The sequence below is a fragment of the Aptenodytes forsteri genome, unplaced genomic scaffold (assembly GCF_000699145.1).
Source record: "Aptenodytes forsteri isolate BGI_AS27 unplaced genomic scaffold, ASM69914v1 Scaffold143, whole genome shotgun sequence".
Lineage (NCBI taxonomy): Eukaryota > Metazoa > Chordata > Aves > Sphenisciformes > Spheniscidae > Aptenodytes > Aptenodytes forsteri.
Genome location: NW_008794951.1, coordinates 5556650 through 5570437, shown reverse-complemented (window position 1 = coordinate 5570437; position 13788 = coordinate 5556650). Strand labels below are relative to the sequence as shown.

Sequence of the window (13788 nt, the reverse complement as noted above, 5' to 3'; positions counted from 1 at the left end):
TTCTTAATTTCCCCCTATATGCTATTTCAGATAATTGATGCTCCTGTTTTAAGACTAAAGCTGGTGTCTTCTGGCACAAGTTGATGCTTTCAAATTCCTGATGATTTTTAGACTCAGTTTCATCATATTGTTAGGATGTGGGTTATAAGCTGGTTACATGGGTCTAAAACTTAGTGCACAATGTAAAACTTAAACAGTTTCTGTGCTAAGCTTACAGAACGAGAAGTTTTGTAGTTCAGTAATTTAATTTTGCCTGATGTTGAATTTGGAGATTTTATTTTTTCACAACATTGGCATAAGCGGCTATAGAAATTAAATGCATTTTGTAATAAATTACATGGATAAGGTCTTGTCATGTGACTACATAATTCACTGTTGTATTTTGTATGAAAAAAAACATGAATTGATTACATCTGGCAATGTAAAGGAGATGGTGTAATGTATTGTATAAATGTGCACAGTGGAGTGCCTCAGGGTAGATGTAGTCTTGTTTTGTAACTGTAAATTATCGTTCTGCTCTCCTCTTGGTGTGAACCCTAAGTTTCAGAGAAGAAAACAGGCGATTCAAGACATGCTTTTTTGCTTGTGAAGCTCAGGATGGATGGAACAAATTACCAGATTCCCTTAAACAAGTGCCAGCAGTGAATAGTTTCAAAACACAGTTGCTTATTTACTTGGAGAAATGTTGCCAATGTTTTTTAAATTGCAGAGATGAAATTACATGTTGGTATTAGTAACTTTTGAAAGAATTAGCTTTTTATTACTTATTGTGCCTTTGTTTATATTATATTGTTGTACTGCCAGGATGTTATGTTGTATTTAACAGTTCAATGCATACTTCCTATCTGTTGGGGCCCTCATGAAAATTAGATGTGCCATCCCTGGAGATGGTTACCAACAAGTATCATTTTGAATAAATAAAATCAATGGGATATGGCTGTGCATCTCAGTGGGGATGAGAAGCTGCCAAGAACAGGAGGTATTGCATTGGCCATACTGTCCACAGCAAGACTCTGGTACTGTGTATTGGGCAACAAAATCATTAGTTTAGTTACCGAGAGTGACAGATGAAGGATGCCTAGCTTTCTGGAAGTGGGTTTAGTACACGTGACTGCAAGTACCTGAATATTTACAGGCGTATCATTAACTTTTAGGACTCTAAAACCAGTGTTAGCTGGTGTTAACTAATATCTGGTTCGGGATGCAGTATTAAACCGACAGGATCTCAGTACAGTTGAGAACTAGTAAGTATGGAGGATCAGGATTTTACCCTCATGATTGCTCTGGTGTTCTTGAAGGGCTCTGTGAAAGAGGCAGCACCGACCACTGTCCGCCAGCATCCCAGATGAGTGGGACCCATTCTGGCAGTTCCATGTTCCTGACCCATCAGTAGGTCTGTCCAGAAGAACAGTTATATGGAAATACGAATACCTCACATGGCCCAGCATCTCACGTGCTTGGCAAAACTTCAAAGCTTTGATCATCCTCTCCTTGCATGCAGCCATTATGGCCTATCCTTAACAAACCCCACGTATTCTGCAAGTAAAGAAGATGCCTCCTGCCTCTCTTAGATAGGAAGTGCAGTTACCTCAGTGTCATTATTTCTGGTCAGTACATGCCTGTCTTTGGACTCTCTGAAGGCTCATGGCTTGTCACAAAGACAGCACTGGCTCCTGCTTATCTCTTGGACTTTCACTAGAAAGCTTGGGGAATGGTCTAAGACAAAGACAGTGTGGGTCAGAGAGGCAGTCATACATGCAGGATGCATCTACTTTTGACTTCATGATTTCTCAGGCCTCCCTTTTCCACAGAACTCTTAATTCTGTCTCATCATATAAAACTTGTCAAGAAAGCTCTCCCATGCGCTTCCTGTAAGGTCCTGTTTCATTTTTTACACTGTGTGAGTCTGCTTTGCCGATTATGTTCTGTGAACCCCCCATGTCCTTCCTGCACTTTACTCATTACAGATAACCTGAGCCTGACAAGACTAGGGATACAGCTGCTGCAGACCTCTTGTTTTGTTGCAGTTCACCATAATGATGTTTTTATAGTAGGACCCTTAGGGGGTTGTGTTGCATGTTCCTGAAAATGCCAAGAACGTGTGAGAAGGTACTTGAGGGCACAAAACCTGCTTGGGATTGAATTGAAGGACTGTCCTGGGCAGTGTGAGCCACATTCAGGACAGCTTTTGACCATATAATCTTCCTGAGGTGGGCCCTGAAGAAAATGATCCTGATTCACCTTGGAGAGAAGTATCCAATCTGTTTCACAGAGGAGCCTTGGGAATGAACTAGTATATGCACAGCGTGGACCATTTGGGGCCCAGTACCCAGCAGGGAGCTAAATCATTTGACAGCGTAGACACGCTATTTTATAGGCTGTGGTTACTTTTAGGATTGTGTCGGACTTGTTAAATTGGAAATCCAGTGGTGGGTTCATGTGGTGTAGCTTCATTACTCTCCCCCTAAAACAGCCTCTTGAGCTGAGATACCTTCTCACTGTAACAGAGCACTGTTTTTCTTCACATACACAAGATTGGTTAGAGCAATAAGTACATCAATCACGATTTGCTATTTTTTAATTGTCTTCTAAATGCTTTAAGCAAAGAATATGAGTGTTATTAGTTATAGAAGCTACAGTATGAGGAAAATATGTTGAAAAGTGTAAGGTATAAAGGAGTCAGAGAGTATTGAGAAGCTCAACAGAACAAGAAAATGTCCATATTGCTATCACTTACTTTGTGGATTTCCAAATGTTAAAGTAGGAAAGGAAAACATATGTTGTGAAGTTTATAGTCAACTCCTGTTGGCTTCTAAAGCAATTTCTATATTCATTTTCACTGAATATCATTTTTGTCTGTCCTTCCCCTTCTTGTTAATATGGAAAGGAATATTAATTTACCATGCGAGGATGTGGAATGCATCCCATTCCCCAGTTGGGAAAGGGAACTTATTTGTTGTCATTGATAAAGCCCACAAGGTGAACACTGTGTTTTTAGATTATGGTCAGGGAAATCGTTGCTTTTTGTAGAATAAACTCTAGCTTTTCACTAATAAAATCATGCATGTATGCGCTGTGTTTCCAAATGGATTTCTAGTAGTTTTTGGTACAGTAGCAAGATAAATTCTAGTATGACAAAGGCATCATTGCAGATGCCGCCACATTGTTCCTCCAAAAATATGTACTGGGCAGTAGCCACTGGCAATAAATTTGCTAAAACACTTGCATGAGTAAAAAGTTTCCTGCCTTAACATTCATACCAGGAAAACTGGCTTTCTCATAGAGGCCATCAGGCCATCACTGAAGTCTTCCCCCCCCTCCCCCTACCCTTACAGGAAAAAAGATGTGGTATCCCTTTGATGCTGAGAATTTTTTTTAAGTGCTGAAACATGATAATCAAATGCTTATCCATGGATTTATCTATCATGTCCCTGTCAATACTGACGATGTATCAAAATCCCTTCCTCAGGAAGCCTTTGGCCCAGTATAAAGCAAGCTAGATTACTGGTCAGGATATTCCAAACGGCTCATGCAAATTTTCCATTCCTTCATAAGGAATATGAATGAAAAACAACCTGTAGGTTTATTGCCTTTGTGTTCGTTTAGGCTTTAGTGTCATTTGCTTGTACATGTATAAATACATATCTATATATTAATTCTTTCCTTAGCCTTTTCCCCAAAGCTGAAATGGGTTGAGACGGTTTTTAATTCAGTATGCATCACACACATAAAATGTGGCTGCCCCCTCATGCATTACTGGCTTCCTAGCAGAGAGAGTTTGATCAGGTTTGTATAAATGCAGAAACCAGAAAGATACTGTGAAACACGACATGCTTTTTATTAAGGTTGCATTGATAAATAGTTAATAAAACATTAATAAATCATTAATGGAGTCTTTAATAAATGGTAAATCACTTGGTTATCTTTATTCCATCAAGGCAGTAGGTTGCTTAGCACCAGCTGTAACATCAAGTTTGTAATAACCTTAGAACATCTATTCATCACATATTAATTTTTTCTGAATGTAATTTTAACATACTGTGTAACCAAAGATTGGAGAAATTTTAAAGCAACAGATTTAGCTAAGAGTTAAAAGTACTGAGAGGGGCAGTTGACAGAGAGAATACCCACCGATAAGGTCTCTTTAGCAGCAGTGGCCTCAGATTGCATTTATTGCTAGCAATGTGTGCAGGGCTGCTCCTCCTCCTGCTCCTCTGGCTGCCCTGTAATGATGTGGGCAAAGTGTCGGTCCTGAAACTGCCTTTGTGGACTATAATGCCACGGAAGAAAAAGACCGGGATTGTTGCTGTCTTCCTCTGCCTTTTTGTGGATCTGCTATCCACAAGAGAGGCAGTAAGGATAGTGTTTGGCCAACAGAGATCTATCAAACTACAGAACAAGAAAAAGGGCTGGGAAGGGTCTTAGAAATCTCATCATCTACTACACGTCCCTGTCCCAATGCAGGAATCAATTCTGCCTAAGCCATTCCTGACTGATGTGTGTTAATATGTTCTTAAGTGTGTTCCTCCAAAGATGGAGTCTGTGTAGCGCTCTGAGCAATCTGTTTCAGTGCTGCACGGTCCTTACCTTTAGAGAGCTTTTTCTTATGTCTAACTGGAATCTTTCTGGCTGCAGTTTAAGTTCATATCCACCATAAAACTGGAGAACAGATTATTCTCTCCTTTTAGCAACAGCTCTTTCTGTAATTGAAGACTGTTCTCATGTCTCCCCTCAATTCTCCCAAGGGAAGTAGCATGAGCCCTATATCTTGGGAGACTTCAAATTAGATCAGGCTAAGCAGTTTAGAGTGCACTGTAGGAAGGGGGAAGCTGCCTCAGTAGGAACGCAGAGTACGCAGTCTAGCTGCTTTTTTCCATAATGACCTCTTAGAGCCTGGCTCACTGCTTTTATCTGTATTTAAAAACACTGCACACTTTCTTTTGAACAAGAAGGAAATGATGGAAAAATGAAATACAGAGAAAGGAAATAAATCTTGAAGGCGGCTATTAATTTTAGCAACTGGTTTTGTAAAGCTATTTACCATCTGCCCCATATCCCCTGTATTCAATTCTCTCGCTCTGACCTTTTCCTTAGAAACTTGCAAGTTTAAATCCTTCCCCAGTCCTCTCCTTCCATTTAAATCGTGATTTGGCCTTGTATCTCTGAAGCCCTTAAGAAGTTTGCTTGGAGTATTTGTATTTTTGGTGATTCATTAGATCGTGTCTGTATGTGTCCTTCTTAGTTACTTACCTGAGGGCTTTTATAGCTGAAAAAAGCAGACTTAGCTGAAGAGATGAGCGTGCCTAGCTCTAATAAATAAAGCACATGGAGTCAATTAAAACAATGTTTAAATAATTTTCAGAAAGGAGGATGCTTGAAGTTACTACATCAGAGGACCACAGTGACTTTTAAGCCAACAAACTGTGCAGGTTTACTTTCTCATTTAATCTCCAGGTCTATAAAAAAATGCATGCTTCCATAGCAGTCATCTACCCACCCCAACAGTTAACATGATTTTGGAATTATTTTAAGTCCAAACCATGTGAAAATAAATCCTAACTCAATTTTGTGGGATTACTTTGTTTCCATTAAATTCCTCTTTAAAGCATTTCATATGCTCGGTTTTATTATTGTTACTTCCAGGAATTTCTAAATACTTCCAAATTTGGATTGATTAAAGTTTTTTAACTTTTCCTGGAAAAAAAAAAAAAAGAATGCAATTCCCTGCCTACTTTCTCAGGTATTTACAAACCAAGATGTTTATATATGCATCTTAATGGATACATACACAACACACACACTGTCTGTGTGGTTCTTTATAGTCATAACATATTAGAAGGTAGATATATCAGATTTCACAAGTTAAACAAAATAGAGCATAGCGAGCACTTAAAGATGAAGGACCTCCAAAAGAAATTGGGGCAGAGCAAAGAATGGTGAAGTCATGTAGATGATTAAACAAATGACATCCTTTCTTCTGATTCTCCAAAGTAACGTGCGTGCGCTTAAGGAACAGAGTAAGAGAGAGTTAAGCAGACGGTCACATCTCTGCAGGATGTGGGGTTGGGGTTTTGACCCTTCACGGAAAACAGTGCAGTGCCATTTTTTTATGTCATTCTGTAGCTCAGTAGTGCTCTGCGTGAGTATAAGATTCAGCTGTGTGCTGGGTGGTGTGGGGTTGCTGCCCATACATTTTGAAGTGCCATTTTTCAGATGAGTAAATTCAAAACTTTCTCTACGATCATTCAGGGTTCTTTGGTCAACAGTGCTGTGGCACCTGTCTGTAGGTAGATGTAGGTATGTTTCTTCAAGTAACTGTATACTTCCTCACCACTTCCACACACAGTGTCTGTTTATATGCTGAGCTTTAAATACTTGTGTTGTTTTGCATGTGTGATCCTATCTGGAATTTTCTATCCAATAATTTTTATTACAGTGATAATTTAAGTGAAATACTTCAATGTAGCTAGCTTGTACCTTTGCAATAGACTTTAATGCTCACAAGGTCACTCTGTAAACACATAGATTGGATAGTCCTAACCTCACTGAAGTTGACTTTTGCCTCTGACCTGAGTGGAGTCAGGATTTCTTACCTTGTAACTGAATTTCCTCAAATAATAGCAGACTCATTTTTCCTTTTCCCACTGTTCTGTGTTCACGTGTCCCCTAACAGGGAGATGACTAGATTTGCTTACACTTCGGCCTGCCGAGTTGGTACGCAGTGGACACTAGATGCATTTTGACAGTGAATATTCTGAAATATTTGCTGGCATCACCTTCCCATGATTCCTAGGCTCTGTCCAGCCATTTATGCGTGGGCAGGAAGAGACTGAGGTCAAGCCTATAATTGCAGTTCTAGAATATGCTTCGTTTCTGCCTTCAATCAGACTGCCTGTTCTTCTTTTAATTATGTGATACAGTCTCTGTTTCATCATTTTGCTATGAAGAGATTTGCCACAAAGCAACCTCTATGGCATAGGATTTGGCAGAGGCATGCAGGATTTGGATTATAGTATCTCACAGAAAAGTTCACCGGATGCTTAAGTCTTTTTCTGCCTTCCTCTGTGCAGAGGTCAAACAACCTGCAGTACAGTAGTGTACTTCTCATCATTGCACTGAGCTGCCGCAGCCTCACCCACCAGGAGCTGACTCTTTCCTCCTCATTGCCACCATTTGGGCTTTGGGCAACGAAAACAGGCCCTGAGCTCCACAGGCAGAAACCCAAAAGCTCTTTCAGGAGTGCAGAAACATCTGCACCCTCCCCTGTCCCTGGGTCATCTGCACAAGGAACTGGCAAAGCTTGGCCCCAGGCTGCACTGTCTGTAGTTATGTGGCCCTTTAGATAAGCCGCAAGCAAGTGTCCATGGTGCGCTGCGCTGGTGAAAGCAGAGCGGCAGAGCCCAGTGGGGCCGAACTGCCGGACCAGCCCTGCCCTCCTGCCTCGGCCAGGACCAGGTGAGGGCTGCTCTCCATAGTGGTCATTCCTGGGCTCTGCCCCTTGCGGGGCTCAGCCAGACCTTGCTGCAGTAGCAGCATTGCTAGGGGTGGAAATTGTTTGATGGGCTTCAATAAAATACCAGTGCCTAACAGGAGCTTGGGGAAAGTTTACATGTCTGCCCGTCCCATTGACTGAAGACCATGGTGCATAGTCTTCCTTTCTCTCTCCTAACCTCCTGTATGACACATGATTTGTGAGGGACAACTGGAGACCTGAAACTTGCTGGCTGTATCTTCAGTGAATTATACATTAGCATCCAGCTGTAGCCACCCAGGCCATGTCTTTAGCCCAAATGCACCCACCACACTGCCCTTTTGACAAGTTACATTTTCTATAATTAATTGTATTATGTTATATTTTTATTTGTGGTGCGTTTGCAGTGGTTGTCGTGTTACCTACAGAAACTTGTGTGTTCATAAGCTTTGTTGTGACTGGTCCTGGGCTTGACCAGTGTGAAATAGCAGCTGGGAAGTTTAGTTTACTGCAGTCAGGATTATGGCCATTGCATGCAAAATTTCCTAGATCAGACCTTCTTTTGCTCTTTGTCTCGCTCGTCTCAAGAAAGAATCCTTTCTGAGCTTTGTAGGCAAAGAAAAACAACCAAGACAAACATATAACAGATTGCCAGAGACAAGTATTACTGCCTCTCTGAATATTTATTAAATTAAAAACAAAGATAAGAGAGAATGGAGCAGCATCTACCATAAAACACACTCATTAGAAGGGCATTTACAAGCTCTGCCTAAAACAACACTTTTGCAGTTTCTCTATTTTGCTGATTTTTCCCCTCCTCTGAACATAAGCCCCAGTCTGCTCCCACTGAGCTCGGTGGGCGGTGGTTCTAGGCCTTAGTATGAAAAAGCAGGGTGTGCACTGTTCCTTCTGCATGTATTTCATAGCCATGGGCACCCAGGTGATTTCTTTGAAGATAGTTGGAACATGCGTGTACAAATGGTGAATTAACACACTGATACAGAAAATGGGACATGTTGCTTGGATGGTCTGGTAGGCAGGTCTTCACCAGAGACTTGGATTTCCTAGTGAAGTACTGGCTTTCTGTGTAACCCTGTGCAAATCACCTAATCTCTCAGCCCCTCATTTTAAAATGGAATCGATAGTGCTCTGTGACATCGATAGATGCTGTGACATTGCATACCACAGTAAGTGCCTACGGCCAGTGCATCAGAGCACTCTTCTACCCCAGGCATTCATGCTGCAAGCCCACCCCAGCTTTTTCTAGACCAGCCTATGGTTTATTTTGCCACTATGCAATCTTGAATAGGGTTCCATTTTGCCACCATGCAATCCTCTATAGGGTTGCATCCAGTGCAATACAGGAGGGATCCCCTTCCTGCTTGGGCTTCGCATGTAAAACCCTGTTCTAAACCTATGATACGGCTTCATTCATACAGCTTGACAGGCTGACCACGGAGGTGGCGTCAGCTGCCACCTGATGAAGGCACAGATGGTCAGAATTTTCAAGAGTAAAACCTGTCTTCACCCTTGTTCCCAGGAAGGGCTGCCTGTTGGGTAGTTAAGGTGTTCATCTACTACATGAGGATGGGTGGTGATGCTTCCTTAAGCAATTGCATCTCCAGGCTCAGTGGAGAATACGTGATCATTTTTTCCTTTCTTTCTTCTTTATGTACATGAATTTGTTTTCAAAAACATGTTTTTTTTCTTCCCTAGGAGATGACCCATTCCTGGCCTCCTCCTCTGACTGCTATTCACACTCCTGGCAAGGCTGAGCAGACCAAGTTTTCTATCCCAAGCAAGGTAGAAGTAGGCTATTACCAGTGACCTGGTTAACATTCTGTTCTGTTGAGTGTTCTTTGCTGGAGAGTTTATTTTTGTAATTGGTTCCATTTTCAAAAATTTCTAAGACTATTTTTAGTTGGAAATTCCCAATCAGACTGTTGTTACTAGTAGGACTGCTTATTTAAAGCTGCAGAAGTTACAGCAGAAGCAAAGTGAACTTTATCTCTGTTGTTATAACAGTCTTTCTACATCAAGTACAATATATTTTATTTGTTTGTTTTTCTTCCATTATTATTCGTGCAACGCAGTGGCTGAAATCGTCATTTGTTCCTACTTAGTGATTGATTGCATGATGAGGTTTAAGCTGCATGGTCAAATTACGGTGACTTAAAATGTTCCTGCATGTGAACAGTGCTATAGCATCTGTCTGTGTGCACACTCCAAGGGCACGTGAAGTTGCGCGATGCGATCCTCAGTATTGGCCTTGTTAAAAGTATGCACTCAGCACTTGCCACGTCAAAAGCGTATGCCTGGAGAGTACCTGCAGTTCACCTGACACATAGTGAATCATTAAGTTGTATGATTTGAACATGCCTTTAGCCCAAATTCCGTTGTTGCCTTCTAGCTATGATTCTGGTAGCACTGTTAGAGATCGAGCTCATACCCAGCGCAGTTATTGCTGGAGGTATCTTCTGCTGGGACCTGAACAACTGGGAGCTGATGATGTTTGGGGAAGGGGAGAACTTCCCCAGGGTGGGAAATCTACACCAGTCTGACATGGAGCTACATAAAAGTTTCTTTCTAAAGGCAGGACCTTGGAAAATAGCTTATAAAACTGGTACTGCTTGACATTACGGTTCAAGCAATTATATCCTGTTTTAGAAGCTGGAATGTGATTTTCCTCTTACTGATTTTATCTGTTTGGCAGATATTCCCCTGTCTGAAATGCAGCCACCATACTTAATTGGAAATCATATGAAATTAGCAGTATCTGTGGCTCCTTAAAAAAACAAAGCCAGTGCCCAGAATGCCTTATTTTAATGGAATGTGATTGTTACTGCTCTAGCACTGCCATTGCCGCTGCAGTTAACTGCTGCAGCGTTAAGCATCAGAAGTCATAATTATAGAAAAGTATAATCCTCATTGCAAATTGTGTTGAAGTCAGTTGAACCCGTTTAGGTGAAAGTGGAGTCTGACCTGTGTGAATACAGTGAGAGTAGAGGTTTTTGCCCACTGGAAGCTGTATTTTTTAAATTTATACTACCTCTTAATTTAGTGCTCTGTTTTTGATGGGCCCTACAGAAATTGGTCTAAGTCCTGCAGACTGCTGCTGTCTCCATTGGCAGCAGTATAAGCATAGGTTCAGAGAAGCTAGAGTTTTGTTTTGCTTTTCTGTTTCTATTAAGTTTGCTTCGAACTTTTAAGATCCACATCAAAGTTAATTTCTGGGCACATTAAATGTTGACCCTAAAATTCTTGAATATCACTTCAATACAAAATATAAATTAGATTTTTTTTTTTTTTTTTCATGAGCTAGCATTTCAGGAAACAGGCAAGCACATAAATGTTTCCAAGTTTACTAGTTTTACTTTAAAAAATACAACAGAAATGTCTCTTCAGAACATCACATTAAATCAATTATAGCTAGCCAAATTATAGATCTTAGACATAATGTGGCTAGATTGTGCAGCCATATAAACCAGAGATGGGCGCTATTAGAAGTTCTCAATTTAACTATTAAAAAAAAAGTATCCTCATGAGAAATGTACATTAAGAAGTGTGATAAAAAAGGCGGAACTTATCAGAACAATTTATCCCTTTGACATTCAAATTTAAAGTGCCATGTTTACTCTTAGGGCATGATTTACTTCACAAGGGACTGACTGACAGCACAGTATAATATTAGGAACTAATAATGCCCTAAGAGGAAGTGCAGTGAGGGCTTTAATGACTTTAACATCCTACAGAACTAATACTTCCAGCAAAGTACTGCCTGGCTGTAAGATGAGGTTGTAAATAACACCTTAATTTCAAATGATCAAACTCTGGAAGGAAAGCTGATTACAATCACTGTGGACTATAAAGCCTAGAGAAAAACTAAGGAAGAAAACACCGTGACATAAGGAAGCAGCTTAGTTATTGTGAGCCGACAAGAATCCCGGCATTAGCATGCTCAGTGTTACAAGCCAGATTCTTTCCTGGTTTAAAGTTGTTGTACTTCCATTGATTTCATTGGATTTGGACCAATTTCCATCAGGCGAAGATCTGCTTCCTGTGTCTTTATCAAATCCTGTGTGTCACAGTCCAAATAAAAACAGTGACTATCAATAAAAGGCTACTGCCATTCCAAGCAGTGAGATAAAAAAAAGAAAGGCAGTGGTGCTGAATTTAATGCATAGTTGCATTCATGCTGCAGTCTAAATTGTACATCGTAGATGGTTCATACACACATCCATGGCCAAGCCTGGAAAAGGCTAGGACCGCTGCGGGTATAAATCTGTGCAGTGACTCCATAAAGGGGGTATGTAGATTTACAGCAGCTGAGGACAAGCTGTTGTCTGAACTGTGAAAGGGTCCCTCAGTGGTGCTCTGTCTCCACAGTTAATGTTTTTTTAAACTAATGTCACTGGTGCTGCCTTAACAATCACATGATCCCTTCCCTGTGCCATCTCCTTCCCTGTTTGTGTAATGCCAGTGCCCTTAATCTAGCAAGCTAAGATGTATCTTACCTTCTTCGTCTTATTTAACTAATGCTGACATTTTGTGTGTTCTTCTTTGTAGGACTCCCAACACCTGACCTCAGGATACAATGTACAAAGTAGGTCTTTATCATCCTAGTCCTAACAGTCAGGGTTGGGTATTTTTTTTTCCTGCTTAACATCATTAAAACAAAGGCTAAAAAATTAATTTCTATGGTGCTAAAGCAGATCAGTTCCATTTTTTATTACATGTTATGCACTGTGGCATGTTGTGAAACCCAAGTATAATTAGATGGGCTGACAGCTTTGGGTGCATTTTAATTCTACAGTAATCTTTTGACATTTAAAAATGTGTTTCCTTTGTTTGCAGAGTGGAGTGATCCAGCAGGGAAAGTTGCAACTAAGTCAGTGCCACAAAAGTCGTAAGTATTATTATTTCCAGCTTTAAATCTCATTTTAAATTTATCATAAAGAATGAGCTTATTTCTCCAAAGGTAACTAAAATTTAGCTCTGCTCATAATCTTGTCCTGGTGTTCAGGTGTTCTCAGTAGTCCTTAAAAATTAGCCATAAACCAGTTTTATGTTTTCAGTGCTTATTACTGTTTCTTCTTTTTAAGCATTAGCTAACAGAGGTATGTGTGAAAGATGAGTTTATTAAGCAGAAATAATGCTGATTTTAGTTGTACAGCTTGCCAAAATTAAATCACTTTTATGCTTCTCTCATCAGATACTAAGCCTCTTACAATAGAAAATGCAACCCAATGAACAGATGATGCAGGAATTTTAACATTCATACAGTGAGAGAGAGTAAAACACATCATACGGAATGATTCTACTAGCTGGTGTTGAAAAGCTGGTCTTGAGTTTCATGCACTTTGAACAGCTGAAAATCACAGATGATCTATAAATATGACAGTTGAAAATTGTGGAAGAGCTAATTCTCCATTGTGTTAAACCATTTTTCTTTGGTGCTTCTCTGGTGTAAAGCTGCAATAACGTAGCAGTGAGTTGAGACTGAACTGTTTTTTTACTTTTACCTCAGGATCTCAAAGTAATTTACAAACAGGAATAAAATAATAACTTTGAAAAGTAGGTGGTTGTTTTTATACTTATGAAAACGTGTGGGTCTGATTTCAGTTCAGAGCTGCTATTTTTTTTAGTGTTCAACTACTGAACGCAGAACTGCACTAGCTTAACTGACGTTTGTGTAAACACAATATGTTCATTTAAAATTACTTCAAAATTATTCTGGTGGTTCCCCTTAATCTACTAAGGGCACAATTTTAAGTAGATCCCTATAGGGGAAGAAAAATCAATGCGGAGATACCTGCATAGGTTTTAAAAATGAATTTAAATATATTGATTCTTAGTGCAAGTTTGTGTACAGGAAAGGACTTGTTCGAGTTCAGTGATTTGTCTGTGACCATGTAAGAGATGAGATGCAGGACTAGACTAGATGGGGGTGCCGAATCCATTGATGTACTCACCAGGCTCTGAAGATCCAGTTCTTTACTCATAAACTTAAGTCATGGAAGTACTCATTCAGATAAAGTTAATTGAGTAAAGCTTTACAAAATTATGGTTAAATGACTAATTCAATTTTAAAATGAAATGTTTTTTTCTTCAGATTGAATGAGAATTGGATAGGAATGCTAATGATAAATAGATTAATTTGCATGAATAGCATTTATTTATGAAATTTAGTAACAAACTAGTTTTTGCTCTTTGCTATTTGATTCCCAGTAATGGCTTGGTTTTTTTAAAGAATCTAGCCAACTATACCCACTGTTCTTGGTAGCAGAATGGATGCATTCATGTTACAGAAAATCTAA

General features: G+C 39.9%; 1 protein-coding gene across 1 annotated transcript in view; it reads left to right on the top strand.

Annotated features, from left to right (window-relative positions):
• The window catches only part of AFF2 (AF4/FMR2 family member 2), a 251957-nt gene that overhangs the window by 106557 nt on the left and 131612 nt on the right, over positions 1-13788 (top strand). Inside the window, exons 4-6 of the mRNA XM_019471047.1 lie at positions 9188-9274; positions 12038-12074; positions 12326-12377. Of these exons, the coding sequence (XP_019326592.1) occupies positions 9188-9274; positions 12038-12074; positions 12326-12377 (176 nt within the window). The remainder of the gene's footprint in view (positions 1-9187; positions 9275-12037; positions 12075-12325; positions 12378-13788) is intronic.